At 40.8% G+C, this 20,322-nt stretch overlaps 2 protein-coding genes across 7 annotated transcripts in view; one reads left to right on the top strand and one right to left on the bottom strand.

Annotated features, from left to right (window-relative positions):
- The first annotated feature begins 432 nt into the window (after window positions 1-432).
- Window positions 433-20,322, top strand: part of PCTP (phosphatidylcholine transfer protein) — a 77,554-nt gene continuing 57,664 nt past the window's right edge. Inside the window, exons 1-2 of one of the 3 annotated variants that reach the window (XM_029211994.1) lie at window positions 433-558; window positions 15,228-15,315. In XM_029211994.1, the coding sequence (XP_029067827.1) occupies window positions 15,313-15,315 (3 nt within the window). In that variant the 5' untranslated portion in view covers window positions 433-558; window positions 15,228-15,312. Of the gene's footprint in view, window positions 559-15,050; window positions 15,316-20,322 lie in introns of those variants that run through there. The other 2 variants (XM_029211989.1, XM_029211993.1) reach the window with 2 other exon arrangements.
- On the bottom strand, window positions 12,884-18,649 carry TMEM100 (transmembrane protein 100). 4 transcript variants are annotated; one of them, XM_029211999.1, is made up of 3 exons: window positions 18,581-18,649; window positions 15,742-15,884; window positions 12,884-14,247 (listed from the first exon to the last, which is right to left on the bottom strand). In XM_029211999.1, exon 3 carries the CDS (start codon window positions 14,181-14,183, stop codon window positions 13,779-13,781), a length of 405 nt encoding a protein of 134 aa, XP_029067832.1. In that variant the 5' UTR covers window positions 14,184-14,247; window positions 15,742-15,884; window positions 18,581-18,649; the 3' UTR covers window positions 12,884-13,778. The 4 variants fall into 4 exon arrangements, with proteins under 4 accessions (XP_029067832.1, XP_029067834.1, XP_029067831.1 ...); XM_029212001.1 differs by lacking the exon at window positions 18,581-18,649 and adding an exon at window positions 18,207-18,283; XM_029211998.1 differs by lacking the exon at window positions 18,581-18,649 and adding an exon at window positions 16,029-16,452.

A 20,322-nucleotide genomic window follows, 5' to 3' on the forward strand; every position in this document is an offset into this window, starting at 1 on the left:
GATCTTATAACCCTGGAAAGGGGACAGAGCAGAGAGGTGACCCATCCATCCCAGTGCTGTCAGCTCCCATTACCTCTCACACACCCTCCACCCCCCAACCCCCCTTTTTCTTTCCACATTTGAGACTTTTTCAACTGGAAAGCACTCCAGGTCCTGGGGCTGGGAGTGTGCTGAAGACAGGGCTGGTTGTGTCATAAGGCAAACTAACTGAAAAGGGGACGATCCCGACATTGATCTCAGAACATGGGTCCCTCTCCAGCCAGTAACCTGCAGGTGGCCCGCCCAGCAAAGTCAACACAAGCACTGCTGCTGGTTGGGCCTCCCTGGGATTGTGAACATGCTTTCCATCCAGGCAAAGCTCTGATGTCCTGCCAGCAAACAAAAAGCCATCTTCCAGAAGAATCTCCTACTTCTCTAGAGCGGTTCCAGGCTTCAAACCTATCTGGATCAGCTCATGTCTGGAGTGGTAGGTGGAAGGATCCCCAACACAACTGTGAACTGAAGTGGCCTTGCCTCTCCTGCACCAGCCAGGAAACCTCATCATGCTGCACAGATAAGGTAATGAAACAACAGTAGCAAGAGATGGGCACTGTTCATATCCTGATTTTATAGACAAAGACCTTGAAGGTTAAGGTCTCAGTGATTTATCCAAGATCACTTAGCTCAGGGTCGGAGCTAGGTTCAAGTAATCTTGCTTCAGGCTTTGTGTATTTAACTCTCTCTGAAGTTCTCTGCTACCTGCCTTGATGCAATCAGCTTGCCTTTTATATCCTGTTCTACTCCTGCCAATGTGGCCTGTGTGCATTTCCCTGAATACGTTCCACTTGTACTATATTTCCCTTTTTTTTCACATTTCTTTCTTCCTGAAATGCTTTCTTCCCCTCAACTCCAATTTCACTAACTGAACTCCTGCCCCAGCTTCAAGGCCCATGTCAATGGCACTTCTTCCAAGACACCTTTTAGGATTCATTTCTCCATTTCCATCAATTAGTGACAGTTCCCTTCTTTGCATCTTCATCACCTTCTGCTGATAACATTTTTTGTCACTCACATTTGTTTCCTTTTCTTGTATTTTTCTTATTGTAGCATTATGGCCACGTAGATACTTGCCTTAAGAATCCTGTTACATTGCAACCTCCTTGAGCCCAATGATCATTTATTATTCAACTTTTTATTGCCCCCAGCATTTACAACAGTGCTTTTTATATAGCAGGAGCTTAAAAATCCATTGAGTTGAATGTATGCAACTGTGAAAATATATTTAACTTAGTTATATATAACTTAGAAATATGTATACATATAAATTAGCTTTCATTTATCCAGATATAATTAAATGTATGGGGGAGGTGAGATGTTGCAAAGGATTAACCCTGGGATTGATTAATCTATACACAATAACAACAAAAACTTCTTAAGCAACATTGTAATTTTATCTTTGCTAAATCTGTGCTTGCATATACTACACACACTGCAAATGGACTTCCATTGTGTTTTGAGTGCCTTGCTTGCACTTCTCTGCTTTACACAGATGAGGAAGTAGAGGCTAGAAGGTAGAGCTACAGAGCAGCCCAGGGAAGTTAATATGTTCAGATGCTCACCCCCAACCTTCCTTGCCCTTTTGTGATTCCGGATTGGATTGGGTGTGTGAGGAGGGAAAGGGCTGCCCTCTGGGGAGATTAATAATAAGGTCTGAAGGATGAAGATCAAAGAACAGCTTTGGCTACAGACCACGTAGTTACCGGCAAAGACTCTCTGATCTCCGTGCCCCTCCATGCCCCCTGTAATCTCAAACTGCATTTTGCACCCTTTCCTGGGTCAGCACCCTTCTCAATTACACTCCACCCTTATTTCTCCTAAGCTACAACTCCTGCAAGACCATATAGGTCGGCTGTTTATCTGCATATAGGTCTGCTGTTCACCTGCCATCAGACAGCACCCGTAAGAAAAGTTTTACGTAACTAATGTGAAGCCAATTTTTAGTTAGTATGAAAGTTCAGGGAAAGTTTGTCTAAACTTTTCTTAGAATATCTATTCAAAATGAATTATCCTAATTGGTCTTCTACAGCATTTAACTTCACTAACTAACCAAGTCATAAACCTTACAAAAGTTTGCCTTTTAAATCATCTACTGCATGTTGTCTGGGATTTACTCCAAAATAATCTGGTGGTAAATGGGAGTTGGGGGAGAGTACAAATGAACCAAAACAGACTGTGAGTTGATGATTGTTGAAGCTGGTTGATGGGTACCTGGGGTTTCATTATGCCATTTTCTCTTGTTTTAGTATACATTTGAAATTTCCTCGTAATTTTTTTTATTTAAAAAAATCTATTTTGTCTTCACATTCTGCCTCTGCACAATTCTAGTGTGGTTAACGTTTCTGTTGTAGAAGATGGGGAATCTGCTACGTCTGCCTTTCTTTTTGTCCCAACTTGTCTTCCTTACCTGGCCTAGCTGGTGAAACAGGGGTCTGTCTGCTTGGTGAATCTCAAATACTATCCACCGTGTGGCCCAGGAAATTTGTGGGTTGCCAGTCTGAGTGCTCAGACTCCTTTCGTTACCATTTAAAAATATTCTGTGGTATCGGCAGTTCCAAGTTCAAGGGTTGTATTTTTACTGAGAACTGCAAATACTGCCACTGGGCTGCAAATAGAAACTAGGATGATGGCTTGTTTGTAAAAGTCACCGTGTTCTTTATCTCTTTCCTCATTCCTTCTCTCTCTCTCTTCTTTTTCCTCTATTGGAAAAACATCTATTGATAGGCAGTTACCAAGTCAAGGATCCAGGAATTTTCTGGCGTTAAATATTTCCAGGATATCAATAAGCAAACCTGTTTGGACTGCTGTGAAAGGCATGGTAAATCAGCACCCTGTGTCCCCTTTTGGGAGGATTGAACTGTTATTGGTCTGGGGTGAAAGAAAGCTAAAAACTCAAATGTGAGACCCTGTATGAAAGGTGACGTTCAGGTTGTACTTCACAGGTGTTTTGGCACCAGCGAGTCAAACAGGGCATTTCTTAAATCCACTTGATCCACAGCAGACTTCGTCCTGCACAAACCACACCCAAATATTATTCCACCCAGTGGGCAAGTCCCTGCAACCTGTCACTGGCAGGCGTCCCTTGAAAGCTGCTCTCGGGAACTTCTCCTGAGGTGCTGCCTTTCTTTACAGCTTGTCTGATTCCATGAGGCCAGAGACTCCTTGAACCACCAAAAAAGGCAAACTGAAAAAAATAGAGCAGTCTGACTGGTTAGAACCCCGGGTTGTGGAGGAATATGGCCAAAGAGGCTGGATTTATGACTGGCAATCACCCATCTCATTTTGCACAGGAAAGACATTTCTCTAATCCACCTGTTCAATTATTTATCATGCTATGTGTTACCCCTTAATTGTCACTTGGGCAAAGCCTTTATGTTGTAAGCTGACACCCTAGTATTTTTTAATGACCTTAGGCAAAGTGATTGACACTGGATCCTGGAGTCAGATGTTCCTAGTGACGCAACTTGTTCTCCCAGTAGCAGGAAACCTTCCTGCCATGATTAAGTTAGAACTGTGAAAGCACTAAAATGTGTTGTCAGCCTTCCTCTGATGCAAACACTTTATTATAGAGTCTAGTTGCAGAGGAGTGAAGCAACACATATCTTGCCTCCAAATGTCCCTTTTCTCTCTGGACTAGCCACTCTCTGTAGAAAAGTAATGTGTTCCGGACCTTGAAATACCAGTGATCACAGTCACGTCTTTCCCAAATGTACAGTTTTTCTGGCTCTACTCCTTCCCTCTTTTCTATTTCTTTTTCTGGGTTCATACGATAATGTGATCACAACTGATTTATGTCTGGCAAGCTGCCAGTCTCTGAACTCTCATTAACTACCCCAGTCAAGCAAAACAAAAAGCCATCTATTCTGTATTTGAACTTGAAATGGAAAATCATCTGTGTTTGCTTTTCTCGATAGGAGGCTGAGATGGAGCAAAAGTGTAAGTCTATTTTTTTTGGACGTGGCCTACACTTCCTGATGAAAATGCTTGAGAACCCGAGAGCTCTGAGTGTCAGATCCACTGTGACTCAATGCTGGATGGTCCCCATTAAAACAGCACAAAGGGCTTTCTCAGCAGCCCTGCCTGGGTTATCTCTACTACTATTCAAGTTTCCTAGGTAAAGAGTATTTTTTAGGATATTGTTGCCTCCTGAGTGAATATTCTGAATTGTTACTGATTCATTAATTTACCAACGTTGTACCACAAGTAATGCAATGAAACCAAACACACATAAGGCTATGTCCTATAAACATCTGTGATTAACTTAGAAAGGAAGGGGAAACCAATAGTCTATGTTGTACTCCGGTTACTTTTACACTCAAGATTCTTATATGTATTCATTCCAGATTACCACAGACATTGTGTTCCCATTCTATCGTGATACCAGAGGTACTGGAATCCAAATACATGAGGTTAACACATAGAATGGGAAGTTGACCCTATAGGCTTTTACTCTTTTTGTAAGATTATACCTGAATACCTGAATACCTGAAGATTATACCTGAATACCTGAGCCAGACTTAATTCAATCACAATACATTTCTTTTCACTTCTTAAATTTCCAGTACCTCGATGTGAGTGCTCAGTAAATACTGAGCAAATACTGAGCAAATGAGTGAATGAGTAATCAGAGAGGAACCTCATCTTGGAAGGGGGCTGGTGTGAGTCAGCAATTCCCTAACATTGCTGCATACTAGACTCAATAAGTGCTTTATTTGTATTTGTGGTATTTCTCCAAGTACCACTTTATTTTCCCCCTCATTCTATATCCTTTTAATTATTGCTCATTATAATAATTCAAACAATATAGAGGAGTCTAAAGAAAAATTTCTTCTTTTTCCCTGAAGTAACACCCCAGTGGTATACCCACATTTAATGACACACCATGTGTTCTTCTATAATTTTTCTTTGTTTAAATGTGCTCAAATACACTTCCAATTTATTTTATAAGAATGGTATTGGATGATAAATATTAGCTGAAAACTTGCTTTTTCACATAGTATATTATAGACATCCTTCCAAATTAACATTTGTACATACCAGTCTGCCTTATTCATTTTATTAGCTACATGGTATACATAATATAGAGGCACCATAATTCATTCAAAGGTTGTTTTGGTGCATGTGTGTGCACAAGCTAGCAATGCAGAAATAAATACTCGTGTAGTTCTATTACATCTATAGCTATCATACATTTCCAAAAGTGGGATAAAGAGCATACACATTTAAGTTTTAATAAAATATGGCCATATTACCTGATTCTTCATCCTTACCAGTACTTGTATTTATTAATCCTCTACTTTATTATAAATCTATTGAGAAATAAAATGGTATCATATTGTGGTTATTAATTTACATTTCCTGGGACAGTTTGTTTTAAAATGCAGATTCTGGGTCTCACTTTGAATCTACTGAACCAGAATCTCTGGGGTCAGCACCTGTGCATCCTGGTCTTTGAAGAGTTGCTAGGTGGATCTGATGTAGTTAGTGCATGGACAGGCATTTAGGAACCACTGATCAAAATGATCTCTTGGTTGAGACATAAGCTTCTATTATTTAAAAACAAAACAAAACAAAATCCTCAAAAGCAATAAGATCTGGTTAGTAAAATTTGTGTGTTGCATAATCATGTTATATTTTCTATATGACTTAAAACTATACACTTATTATTTTTATTTTTTTTACATCTTTATTGGAGTATAATAGCTTTACAATGGTGTGTATATGCTTATTTTAGACGTTGATACAAATCTCAGCTTACCACCTTAACTTTTTAAAAATGTCTGTGTCCAGTCAGAAAGAACAGTAAAGCATAGCTGTAGGCATAACCCATTTTAAGACTTTTGAAACATCCTTAGCTGCGTGGCCAAGGGGCATAGACCCCTAAGGGTGGGCATCCTATAGGAACTTCAGGGTCCAGGGACAAGATGGAATTGAACGACAAAGACCTGGATTTGTTTGTGAGTTTTATTTCTGTCAGGTATGACCTGTTGGATCACAAGCAAACCATTTCACCTCTCCAAGCCCCCATTTCCTCATCTATAAATGAGAATAATATTTCATACAGCTTCTGGAAGGAGTTAATGAGGTGATGCAAGTGAAAATGCTATGTCTACATCTAAGCACCAATGTAAATGCTAACCGGCCCTCTATCAGATAGCATGATAGCTTTAAGGTTTTTCTGAGATATATAAATTTGGATAAGGATATGCTGAACATAAGGAACTTCTGATTAAGAAAACAAAACATTGATATGTACATGGATTTGGAGGGCGTGAGTTCCTGATAGATATGGCCTAATACAAATTCCTGTGTCAACTTGTTTTCTCTCAGTGTTTGCAGTTTCACTCCTGGGGTAAACTGCTATTTTTCTACTAATGTCCCATTTAAACTGACTTTCTTGCAGCTTCTGTAGTTTTAAATGTCATAAAAACTCACTCAAATCACACATCAGCTAAGCTTTAAAATTAATTTTAAGATAGATAAAAGTACTACCTAATATGTTGAGTACCAGTCTTTGACATAAAGTTCTTTATATCAATTAACTCAATTAATACTACAACCCTATGAGGTATACCATTATTATTCCCATTTTGTTGATGAGGAAACTGAGGCATGGAGAAGTTGACTTGTGCAGAGATACATAGTGAGAAAGCCGAATTTCAAGACCAGGTGCTTCATTTCTAGAGTTCATGGCTTTAACCACAGTGTTACACTATCTTCAGGGAAGATAGGTATTGATATCATAAGGAGGAAGAAGATTTTAGTTATGATAATATTTTTTATTCATGATCCCCATAGAACTCATAGATTGAAGTAAAGTGTTTCTGCTCCTTTAGAACCTGAATGTTTGATTCTCTGGTGATAAGTTTGAGCCCTGTGGATATTGGAGTTATTGAGCCTCTTTGCTTGGACAGAATTTTGCAATTGATAAATCCCCGTAACAAGTTCTTTCATTTTTGCCTTTCAATGATCCAGTGAGGCAGAGAGGCTGAAGGCTGGCTCTATCCATGACTGTTCAGCATTCACTCATGGTGTTCCCTCTGAGAGTATCCCTTACTCCTTCTTACTCCCTGCACCTGGCTAACTCTTCTAATAGTCTTACTCTCGTCAAGTCACTGCCTTAAGGAAGCCTTCTTTGGTTCCCCCTGAAGTGTAAGTTTTTCTGCTATGCACTGTTGTACCCTGCCTCCAGTTTCAGGCTGAGGCTGGCTGTTATTCTGAGTCTTGAGTTTTCCACACAGGAAACTCAAGGAGGCTGGGAATGAAAGCACCAGCTTTGGTGGCAGATGAAGCTGGGCTCCTGAGATGGTCCCAGGTTCGCTAATAAGAGTGTGTAGATATTTGGAAAATGCTGCATATTAGAAGAAGACCAGGCTTCTGGTGGCAGATGGTTCAGAGGTCGTCTGCATTTTCAGTCCTAGCTTCTCAAAACTGTTGACTTGGTCTTTCGAGTTAGCTTAGACTCTTGACCCTGTGTTGCTCAGCTTCTGCTGGGATGTTTGTTCAAGAATCAGGTATTGAAAGGTTACCATGTACCTGGGAGTACAGGCATTCCAATTAAGTAGTAGACCCTACTCTATTAGCCGTGGGATCTCAATTACTTGGCTTAATCTGTCTCTCAGTTTCCTCATCTGTAAAATACAGATAATACTAGGATCTACTTCATCAAGTGAGAGCATCCATTCAGACAAATCTCAGACAGTAATGTTTAGAGTATAGTAAGTGCTTGGTAAATGCTGTTGTTCACATTATGAGTTAAACTCTCAGTGTCTAGTCTGGGAGCTCCTTGTCTCAGAGCACTTCCCTAAGAATTTATTTCTTGCTGCTTTGCTTTTTCAAAGCCCAAATCTAAATCTTATGTTTCCACTCTAATCTCCCATTTTCTAGCCTGCTCTGTCCTATCATGTCCCAAGTTCTGGTGGGGCATCGCCTTTCTGAAATATATACTTAAAAGTGAATGTTATAACCACTGGAATGACTAAAATGGAAAAGATGGAAAATGAGAAAAATTGATCGAGATGTTATGCATCTAGAACTCTCTTATGGTGCTGGTAGGAGAATAAATTGATTCAAACATTTTTGAAAACTGGCAGTAAAGCTGAACACATTACCCATCCTTTATTTAATTCAGGGATTCCACTCCTAGGTCTTTCTCAACCAAGGAGATGTGTATGTATGTAAACTAAAAATCATGTAGAAGAAATTTCATAATAGCACAATATTAGTTATCCCTTGCTGAATAACAAATTATTCCAAAACTTAGCAACTTATAACAACAAACATTTATTATCTCAGTTTCTGTGGGTCAGGAATTTTCGGCTTAGCTGGATGAAGGGCCAATTCACCCATTAGGCACAGTACGTGCAGTGCCTGTAGCTCACAGCGCTTGTCAGTACAAATTCCTTCTTGCAATAAATGAAAATCGTCTTTTTTTTTTTCTTAGTGGAGGAAAGGGCCCATGAGACACGAGTGCCAAGATACCACTAAAGTCATATAATCACGTAATGCAGCCCTGGTTGAGGGTCTCTCGTGAGGTTTTGGTCAAGCTGTCTTCTGGGGACACAGATCCACCTTCAAGTTCATTCAGGTAGTTGCTGGCAGGTCTCAGCTCTTCTCTAGCCGTTAGCTGGAGGTCTCTGTGCCTCCCCACATGGGCCTCTCCATGGTGGCCTGAGTGTCCCCACAACATGGCAGATGGCTTCCCCCAAAGAAAGGAGGGAGAGAGAGGCACCGAGGTGAAAGTCTCAGTGTCTTCATAGCCCAGTCTTAGAAGTGACATACCAGGGCTTCCCTGGTGGTGCAGTGGTTGAGAGTCTGCCTGCCGATGCAAGGAACACGGGTTCGTGCCCCGGTCCGGGAAGATCCCACATGCCACGGAGCGGCTGGGTCCGTGAGCCATGGCTGCTGAGCCTGCACGTCCGGAGCCTGTGCTCTGCAACGGGAGAGGCCACAACAGTGAGAGGTCTGCGTACCGCAAAAAAAAAAAAAAAAAAAGTGACATATCATCACTTCTGCCATCGGTCACACAAAGCAACCTGAGACAATGTAGGACGTACGTGAATATCAGGAGGCAGTTATTTTGGGGGCCTCTGGGAGCCTGGCTACCACAAGTACTATTTTCAATAGTTAGAAACTATCCAAATGCCTATCAAAAGCAGAAAGGATAAATAAATGATGGTGTATTCATACAGTGGAATTCTACACAGAGATGAGAATAAATGCTTTATAATGACATGTAACAATATGGACGTACCTCATAAACATAATATTGCACAGAAGCCAGGCACAAAGAGTACACACCCCACAATTCCATTTATATAAGGTTAAAAATCAGGCAAGACTACTCATGTGTTAGAGTGAAGATATCCTCCTGGAGAAATAATGACTGGAAACGGATTCGAGGGGGGCTTTTGAGGGACCAGCAATATTTGTTTTTCTCATCTGTTTCCACAGGTTTGTGTGTATGTGTGTGTGTGTGAGAAATTCATTCATCTATACGTTTTTCTCTATGTATATTATACTCTAAAAAGAGTTTTCTGAAAATAGGTATTAGAACACCTTTTTTGGTCTCCTTTTCCTATCATTTTGGAAATGATATCTGTCACAGCTAAGCATAAACCTGCATAAATATAATCTCTGGTCAGCAAATTGGTCTGACTCAAGGCCTCACCAGCTGTGAAACCTTGACTGGATAAACCACTTACCCTCTCGGAGCTATAGTTTGCTTACCTGAGAGCAGGGTGGACATGCACTTATAGCCTCAAAGTGTGGTGGAGAATATTGAGTAATATCAGATATATTTGAGCCCCATCATATACAGGGTCAAAGAGTAATGTAAAAAATCGAGTGTAAACAAATTACATTTGAAAATTACTTAGATAAGCCTTAAATCAGTAAGATGCCCTTGAGGCTCAAAAACCAGGAACAAGGAATTTAATTTTTTTGCTTCTCTTTAGATTCCTGCTCTGGTCTTCCTTTCTGTGGGGCAGCCTCGGATGAGATTGGCTGGAATGGGGATGGGAGGAGGGGAGGTGGGGGGGGGATTTCTCACTCTCCTGATCTCCTTTTTATTAAAGACACATAATTGAATTTCTGTATTAAATATACCTTTACAATGACTCCAATGTATGTGAAAGCACCAAAAATTATAACAATATTAAGAAAATGTAAGTTATTATTCATATTTGGAACAAGTGTTTTCCCCAGATTATTTTGGTCTAGAGAGCCTTCATGGATAATGTCAAGGTTAAACAAGTGACTAATTAAAGCCATTTAACCAAAAGAGGGAGCTGCTCGATGCTTGATGGCATGTTGGGACAATAAGTACAGAAAGAAGCTGAGGTCAACATTAGATAGAAAAATAACAATTTTGCAAGAGTGTAGTACTTTATAGATGACACAATTTAAATCATTTCTTTAAAGCTAAGCTTATTTTAAAGATGAGGCTTAACTTCTCAAGATCACCTGACTAGTTTAACAGGAGAGCTGGGATTCATAACCAGATCTTCCAAGTTCAAAACCATAACACGGTACAAACCAGGATCTCTGTCTCTGTCTCTGTCTGTCTGTCTGTCTAGTGGTGGTCGTGGAACAGAGAGGTAGGTCTGAGGATTTGTGATCTGGCTCTCCTGGGCTTATCTGGCCTCAACCACCTGTGTGATTCATCTGACCTTGCCATCTTCTCTAGGCAAGGTTTCCTAGATCAACCAAGATAGTGAGGTGGGGAGAGCAGAGTTCCCTAGATGGCTGTGTTTCTCACCTGGGCAGAGACTTGCTGCCCAGGATGGGGTTAAAAGTTATTCCTGTGCATTCTAGGATGTATGAGGTTTAGGGAAAATCCTTCCAGGTGATAACTGGTTTCTAATCCTCCAGGGTAGGGCCAGGTTATCTTTTCAATACATATATGCCTGCATCATGCTTATGCATGCATTTAACACCTGCTTATCACTAGATCATCAAACCATTTGTAAAGACAAACCTTGACCATTAAAGACATATGTTATGAGATAATTGTGATATCATGATTCACGTCTGGGTTTATTCTCCTTGTGGGAGTTGGGAGCTACAGTACATAGGACTATCTCTGTGCCTTACAGCTCTGCAGGTGTGTACACCTTTTTAATGTGACTGGAGGCTCCCTCAGCAGGGCAAGACCTTCCTGTATTTACTAGAAGAACCCAGAATTAGCCATTGCAAAGTGGCTTAGGGAAGAGGGTAGGGGTGGCCTCAGTGGAGGATCTTCTCCAACTCCTCACATATAGGAGAGATATCTCTATTTCCGGTATGACCCTATTTCAGTCTTTACTGTTTAAGTCATTCCATGGGGTTTCTTTTGGGACTCTCAGGTAGCAGCATGAGGCCCCCTGGTGGCCTGAAATAATTCACAAGTTTACTTTTCAAGCAGTTGGAAGGGCAGGCGTGGCTAGAGAAATATTATACAAAGGTAGTAAATACTCACCTGGACCTGGTGCTTCCAGTAGAGGCAGGGTGGGGTAGGATGACCTATTTTGGGAGAGGTGAGAACTAAAGAATTTTCTTTTACGAGATTAAAACAAACTGTAATTCTGGATCAAACACTTTCTGATTTTTATTCTTTCGTTCATTTAGCAAACACTTATTGAGTACCTAATCTGTGCAGGACATTTTATTAGGGGTTTAAAAATATATGACACGTTATGCACTTCTAAGGAGTTTTGGAAGAAGATAAGACATTTATGGTACTCACGTGGTAGAAAATGAAAGTTGCCATCAGAGAATAAATAGGTAGAGACTCTTGAAGGAGCAATTCCTTTCAGATAAATGGGAACCTCTGGGAAGAGGTTGCAGTTAAGCTAGGGCTCTAATGAGAAGCAGGATTTGGATATGTCTGAGTTGGAGGGGGAAAGGATGGCATTATGCAGGAGGGAGAACAGAAGTTTGAACATACATGGAGGCAGGAAAATTGAAGCCTAATCCGGGAATGGGGAATCATCTGGTCTGGCTACCTCATGAGTTTTGGGGTTGGAATAAGAATGAAAGCTGGATACATTTGTTTGGATCATACAGAGCAGGACCTTGAATACTCACTTGAGAAGTTTCTTCATCAACAGTGGGGAGCTTTTGAATATCTTTGAGCAAAAAAAAAAAAAAGCATGTCAAAACACAGTATCCCTCCCACTGTCATAAACACAATGCCATACACTTGCATTTGGTCCAGAGGAGTGTTCACCTGCATGTGTTCAAGATAATTGTATTCAACAACTCCAGACTTTCACCATCTGACCTTCAAAGCCAGGAGAAACTAGGTCATCAAGGTGTCTCCCCTTAACAAAACCACCTGAGCACCAGGGAGCAGTCAGTGCCAGAGGGCTCCTGCCACACTTAATTAAAGTCCTTGATAGAATGCCTTTCATCGAAAGTGCTATGCTAGGCTTGTTTTGTTTTGCTTTGTTTTTCCAAGGTTTAGGAAAGGCTTTGTGCCTATCTTTCCTCTCTAGTTTAATATGGTTTAAACGACATGAACTGGGGATATTTCTGGTTAGAGTTATGGCATAGAGTCCTAGCTGCTCAATATTCACAGAATTCAAGCAGTAACGTTATTTGCCTTGTATTATTGCTAAGTCAGTTAAGCAGCCTGAGAATCTACACAATGTCTGGTATATAGCTGGTGCTCAAAAATATGTTAAGCAAATATTTAACAACTGATCTGATAAATATGTAACACACATTTAACAACACATTATAAAATTCCTGACCCAAGGCATTGATTTCCTAATTATAATGGCATATAAATCTTTTAGAATAAACATAATTCATATTACTCTTCAGAAGTCGTGAAAAAAAATGATGTGATAAAAGATAAAAATCTTTTAGTTAAGTTAGGAAGAAGCAACATGCCCATTTGAGAGAAATACAATTGAGATGTTGTTGCTAATAAGGCAAGGAAAGATGGGCAATCTGGAACTGCAGTAACAGTAACTACAATGGAAATAACCATTTAAGAAGTTTCAGCAGCAATGAGTATTTATTATTTTGAATAAAATGTACATTAAACTTTAATATAAAAATCATCAAAAGTGCTATATTGGATTATTTTAATATTAATTTATCCCCACATGTCATTGAGTAGCTACACATTTTACCTTTTTTTTTTAAACTTCTGACACAGCATTACGATCATCTAAAAACTGTCCAATGTTAAAACATAAAAAAAAATTAGTTTATTCTTCAATAGAAGTACCACCAGTGATGAGTTACTGAAAGTGAAAAATAAAACAGATGCTAGAGAATCAACTTTTTGGAAAAAAAAATGATCACAGAATTTCACAGGAGTATGCAAAGTTCAAGGCAGTTTAGACTCTCAGCAGAACTTTTTTATGATATAACATCCTAATAGCGTGGGTTATCTCTTTTGGAGGCAGGTTGCTGGTGTGCCAGAACTCATCTTCTCTTGCCTACTTTCCAAGGTGAACCAAATGTTGTCTAATGCCGCACACCTCCCATGACCCCTAAAATGTTTAATGTAGAGGAAACACTGATTTTTCAGTCTTAGAAACAGCCCTTAGAATTAAGTTTGTCATCAAAGACACAAGTCATTGCTCACAGAGGAGAACCCCATCCATCCTCCACCCTCAGGCCACCCCCATGCCTCTGGTCTGCGGCAATGCCAAGTCCATCCTCTCCCACACCAGTCCCGGGTGCACTGGTGGACGAAGTGAGAGCAGGTCCTTCAGACCACACATCCCGTTTGGTCTCATTCAGTCCTAAGCAAACAAGCTTCTCTGATTTGCCACGAGAGCCGTCTGACTCTCCCGCCTCTTGGCTTTCTTGCTCCTCTGTCTCACCTTCCAGCACAGGGCGCTGGAGGCTAACAAAAAAAGTCCCAATGACAGAAGGACTAGACCTAAGATGGAGATGATGGAGCCATGGGAATTGAAGCTGTAAGCCACGGCAGTGACCGCTATCCCGGCGATGAGGACCACCACGGCGAAGGGGATGATGCAGCGGTAACAGGAGAGCTCAGCGCCCCCTGTGGCGGCTGTCAGCTGAATCTCATTGACCAGGGGGACCATGGTGACCATGACTTCACCATTGGAGCTCTTCTCCATTGCCACTGGCTTGGGAGGCTTCGGGGTTCCCAGGATCTCCTTTATGGGCTCTTCGGTCATTTTTACAGTATGTCTCCTAGCTGAGTTCACAGACTAGACCCGGGCGGTCTCACCAGGGTGTAAGCTGTGGAGGAGAAGACAGGAGATGCCAGTTAAATGCATCAGAGTAAGCCTCACAAGTAGGAGTAAAGAGCTGGGGGAAAGACCACTGTGTTCTTTTCTAGGAGGCATGGATGCATGTGAAAATCAACTTTAATATATTTTTTTCCCTAATTGTTTGCATTCTCTTTGCATTGAGAAGAAAGCAAGATAAAGCAGAGAACCACAAAGAAAGGGAAGATATAAAAAGCAGGAAGCACTTTACAGTGCTTAATACACCCTGGCGGTCTGCAAATGTTTTACAAGCTTTTCTGCTTTGTCTATTGCTTTTCTTTCCTCTAAACACACAGAGAAGCCTCAATCTTAATCCCAAAACAGCCTCATTCAAGAGGAGAACACGTTATAAACAACACTTCACACAGTCCCTTCCACGCTCACAGCAACCTAGACTCTGCCGGCGTTCCCGGGCATAACATGCACTCTTTCCAAACTACTGCCCATTAGCTGTGCACCAAAGCAACGTCAAGACCAGCAATCAGCGTACAAATGATGTTCTTCTACATCAACCGACAGTTAACAAGTCTTTATTGTTGTAACTATTAAATACAGCGAAACATGCATCCTGGGTCCATGATAGGGGTGCAGTTGGGCAAAAATTCAGGGACAATAAGGCTAGGATTTGTGAGCTAAAATGCGGCAATATCCTCTGACCTATTTGAAAAGGGAAAAATAAGAAAAATAATTCAACAATTTTTGGACAAAATTTTGTGTTTTTTTTATGTTAAAGAGAAGATCAATTATTACGATAATTAGCTGTCAATTCACAAATTTTCCATTAAACTCAACAAGGAATTTTGATATTATATGTACCACATGTTTTAAAAAAATAAGCATACTAGATAAGCATAAAGATTTACAAGTTCATTTTTACCCCACGCTGCTGTGTACAAAAACTTGCTGCGCTGCGCTGTATCTTTCTAAATATTTTGAATCTGAACATTTCAGGGTGAAATCTGAGACTCTCGATCAAAAGCCTCTGGTTGAAACGCCATCTATGAGAAATCAGTGAACACTCTTCTCTTGCTCAGACATGGTAAGTCATTCTCCTTTACCATCGAGAAGTGATCCAGCAGCTAAAGGGTTGAGCAGTTATAGTTACTGAAAGCATTTAAAGGAAGATACTGGAGATGATTTCAGTGAGATGAATACTTTGATCATATTAAGCACCCACTGAAAACTAATTCAACACCAAATCAAACCTCACAGTTTCTTCCTTGCTCTGGGAGGTCAAAAATATCACTCCTTGTGCAATGAACTAAAAGTTAGAGCTGCCTATTTGCATAGGATTTTTAATCACCAAATTAATCACTGCAGTTCAATGATACCTTGAATACTGGCTAGGACAGTTAAAGGATATTTGAGATTCTGTCTGAAAGAAAAAAAATCTTCACCCCAAAGCTGAGACTTAGCTAACCTGAAAATGAAGCTCCATCCCCCAAAGACTTACACTGACCCGTACCTCAGAGAGAAGCAATCCATTACCAGGGAGACCACTGGACTTGGGAGGGAAGGAACAGCAGCGTCTGAGCTTCTTCTGCGACCTCTGGGAAGACAGCCTGTAACAGCACGTCTGTCAATAAAGTGACAGGACAGGGATCTCCTCTGGGGAAAAGAAAAGATACAAAATACTATATGGTAGGTTTTAAATCCTGGAGCTCTTTCTTTTACTCTACCTCTTCCTAAATGACGCTTGTCTTTCCCTCTCTCTCTTTTTATTTCCTCCCCCGCCGGATTGCCCCTCCCTACCATTTTTTTTTTCTTCGTTCTTTTCCTTGCCAGCAGATTCCGAGTTTTGGTTTCCCCCAGCTCTGCTCAGTGACATGATAAGTCAGAATCATTCTAGAGTCCCTAGAGACAGGAGGCAGCTTTTACTTTTATTTCTCTTGCAGCATTTACTGAGCGCACTGCTTTGCATTACTCATTTTTTCCCCAGCCAACCTCCAGATCTTCCTCCCGCCCAGCAGGCATTTTCACAAGAAAATCCCAGAGTCAGCGTTGCAGACCCAGCTGAGGGGACAGAGCCGAAGGGATAGACACTTTTAGGGCGGGAGGAACAGCTGTGAAGTCATCGAGCAGCTGAATCCAACCTCTAAGCCAGCAAAAATCTATGTTCCCAGGTTTCCCGAGTATTCTTTCTTCATATATGTGTGCTGGCCATCTGAAGCTTAACCCCCCCGCCTCTTATTTGATATTAATTCATTTAGGAACAAGGGTGGGAGATACAAATGTATGTGACTAAGGGGGGAAAACAGTCATTTTGATTTAAACATGATTACTACTTGTGCTAGGAAGTGAGTAACTTCAGTAATGCTGAAATCATCATTACCATCACTGTCATTATAGAGCACCTGCAAGGTGCATGCATTAACATGACTTCTCACTAGTTTACAAATGAGCTTATAGATAGTTTATAAATGAGGCTCAGAGAGGTTAAGTAATCTGACAAAGTTCACACAGAGAGAAACCCTTGGTTTGAACTCTAGGCTTTAAGGGGCACACAAATTACGTAAGGAGCTTGCTAAATGTAGATTGATTTAATAGGTCTGTAGCAAGCTCCTGGCTGGTGTCAATCTGCAGATCCTTGACTCACTTAAAGGAGCAAGGTATTTTAAATATTCAAACATATATGGCTTGACATGTCACGCTCTCAAACAATAAAGGTCTATTTCCCACCCCCTGTCTGCAAATGGACTTAGAGCTCTAGACTTTCTTGCAGATAAGTTATTTAAAATTGTAAAGCCCCAGATTGTCTTCTGGAGGGAAAAATGAGATAATACTGGGTGACTATTATAAGTTCATCCCGATACTTCTGTAGCTAAAAGTTATCCGTCATCTATTTTTAATCCATACAAGTTTGAATATCTTTTTAATTGATACAACTAATACTACAAATATAAATTAAATCTTGAAAGAGATTTGTTTTCCTTCTTTCTCTCGAGTTGTTAGATTTCTCTAACTTCCGGTGGAGGGCATGGATGTTCTCAGGCATCTCGTCTCTGTTCTACGATAGCCCACTCTTTCCATCCTTGTCTAGAAATCATACCTTGGTGATTTTGTCATCAAGGGAGAGGGACCAGAATGGAAATCAGAGAAAGGGCTTCTTCATTAAAAAGAAATGAAGTTGAAAAGTTCCTGAGGCCTGGCTGAGTCGGGGGAGCCCAGCCTGCTGAGGCTGATGAGTACCTGGAGGGCCTCGGCCACGACTATCTTCAGACTTTAAAAATGTGGGATGTAAAGGGACACATTCATCCTCCAGGAGGAGTGCTGTCACTTGGTGTTTGAGAAGGGGTACTTAGAACTACGGCATTTCAGCACTTGCCAGCAATGCCCTGGGAGAACAGGGATATTGGGAGCCACGGGCCACATAATTGGAGGTTCTTGAGAAGCTCCTTATAAGAGCAGCAGTCTTCCCACTGTGAACTGTGGCCTTTGGGGGCAATTCCTCTTTACTTTCTAGCAGGGCTGTTTTCTCCCCAACATAATCCAATAACCTCACTGAAGCTTTGAATATCATCACCCTTTCCTGTTGACCATGTTCCCCCATTGTCAAAGTCAAAGGTACATCATTTGAACTCCTTCCAGAGAGAAGCCAGAGGCACCTTTTTTTGATGGTGACTTCTTGGCTGAACTTATACTGAGGGACAGTGAATGCATCTGTGCGCTGGGGGCAGGGTTGGTCTGTCGTTATTGCTCCTAATACCCAAGCTTTCCTCAGCCTTTTCAGGCTTCAGATGTTACATTCACCCTCATTCTTCTTCAGAGTATGTACATCTCCTCAGATACACAGATGCACATCTTCAGATTGCTAGTAGACAGCTTATGGTTTGTAGTGCTAAATACAGAGAAGTAGAAAGCTTTGGGATAAAGCAGAAATATCTAAAGAATAGATACCCAAGAACACCTGCAGTTTTAAATGATTCTTACCTCTTCAAATTAAAATTCAAAGAATTCCTAGTGATCAATGCCTGATGTCTTTGAATGATTTTTCCTCCCTCCTCTCTGCACCTATAAGATATTAAACATTCCTGAGAGTGCCTTAAGAGACACCTGCCCGTAAATGCAAAATCTCATTCACAAAGCAACCAGCCTTCTTTCTGCAAGACTTCTTTCAGAAGGGAGAGGAAATCTTTCTGGTTCTTTATAAACAGAAGGCTCCAGGAGATTCCTTTAAGCTTGGAGAACTTTTCAGAAAGCTTCTAATTCATGAATTAAATCTACATCCTCCTACCCCACTCCACCCCTTCAAAGACATTCCACATTTCTTTCCCAGTTTCAAAAATCAAGGCAAAGATCCTTACCTTTCCCAGCCAGAATTGGACTGACACAGCGGCCAGCTCCCGGCCAGGCCAACAGCTAGCCAGAGACGGTGATGCAAATCACTACGCTAGGGACTGTAAACAAAGTACTCACCAAGGCTTAAACACAATTAAGGGATCAGAGAAAAATTGATGAGAGGAAATTCCTTAAGTGCTGTTGTATTTTCTTCCATATTTCCCTCTATGAAAATGGAATCCATGTATTTTTTTTTTAAAGGGACCCAAATTTGGAAAGAGTGTCTTCCTTTGTTTTTCTTTCTTTGTATCCTCATTCGGGCTTCCATTTTCAAGGTTTTCCCTATCCAAACCCCCATTCTGATACTATCTCTCTGTAATACTGTGAACCTGCAGAAAAGAATTTGCAATCCTTGTTCTATACTTCTAGGAGGGTGTGGGGTTGGGAGAGTATGTGCAGTGGAGAGTGAAAAGGCAAATTAATTTTTTCACCATAAAAAGCAAGTAATAGAGGAGTAAAGGAAGAAGAGATCCATTGATGACGAAATGGCATTTGGTTCCTTGTGTGGACCCTCTCCCTAAAGCCAGAGGAGAGGTGTTATCAGTGCTGTTCATCAGAGGGGTGCAAGGCACCGTGGAAATGGTGGTACACAGGAAAATCACAGCTCTGAGCAACTGAGCTAAACTTCCACCAAAGGCATCACAAAAAGCAGAATTAGGAACACTTGCTGTTCTGGAGAAAATCCCCCCAAATTTAAAAAAATCTCGTTTTACTTAGAAACAAGCCAGAAACAAAGTTACTTAGGGAAGGGAGATATAGAAGTGGAGGAGGACAAGGAATATCGTGAGTACCATGACCAAGAGGAGATTTTGCCTGTGTCCCTTCAGTAGAAGCCAAAAGGGTTCAGTTTGTCAGTTAGAAAGGGTACTATTTTGTTTTTGCCATGGGTCGATGCTGTTGAAGGCCTGGCAATCTCTCCTTTGGGAACACACAAACTTTTCATTTGGTGAAGAGCACCCCCATGTGCATTCAGTTACTCTCCCATATTTACTTTCAGTTTGCTTTGGCTTGGTGTGGTTCATGTGGCTAATTTTCAGCAGGCCTGAAGATGAGAGTTCCTCCCAGTTCTCTGTCCAGTCGCCACATGCCTTTGATCTCTGTCATCACCCAGTCCAGTTGGATTCAGTGAGATTTGGGAAGCTGGCCAATTTTTCTTCTTTCCAATGCTTCTTTTAAGGGTGTGTCTGCATTTAAGCTCTGAAATCATGGACATTTTGGAAAGTGATCTGTGCTTGTGTTTTCATTTTGGATAACAGGTCATATTATTTCTACTCCTACCCCTGCCCCAAAGCACTTCTCTTTGAGGTCTAGGACATCAAATAGGGAGATCTGATAGTAACAAGTGGAATAATGGGTATGCCTCAGATATAACTATATATTTTACTATTTGCTGGTCAATTTTAAGGTACCCCATACTCATAAAATCCACACAGATATAGAAAGAAAAACACATCTTTTAGATGTACACACTGGTCACCATTCTTTTACCCATTTTGTTCTGAGTCACTATGAAAGATTGCATAAACATAAAAAAACAGAATTGCTGAAATCAAATAACATGGTGGGACCTTAGGGAAGGATGAATAAACTATCTTTCACTTCATCAAGAACTAATAGTCATTCTGGCCTCAGATGAGAAGAGCTGATTTTCTTGTTTCAAAATCTGAGTATATACTAAAACAGCTATGATAACATCCCCATGTATCTG

This window comes from Monodon monoceros, unplaced genomic scaffold, assembly GCF_005190385.1.
Source record: "Monodon monoceros isolate NGI ecotype Baffin Bay Population unplaced genomic scaffold, NGI_Narwhal_1 Super_Scaffold_9, whole genome shotgun sequence".
Lineage (NCBI taxonomy): Eukaryota > Metazoa > Chordata > Mammalia > Artiodactyla > Monodontidae > Monodon > Monodon monoceros.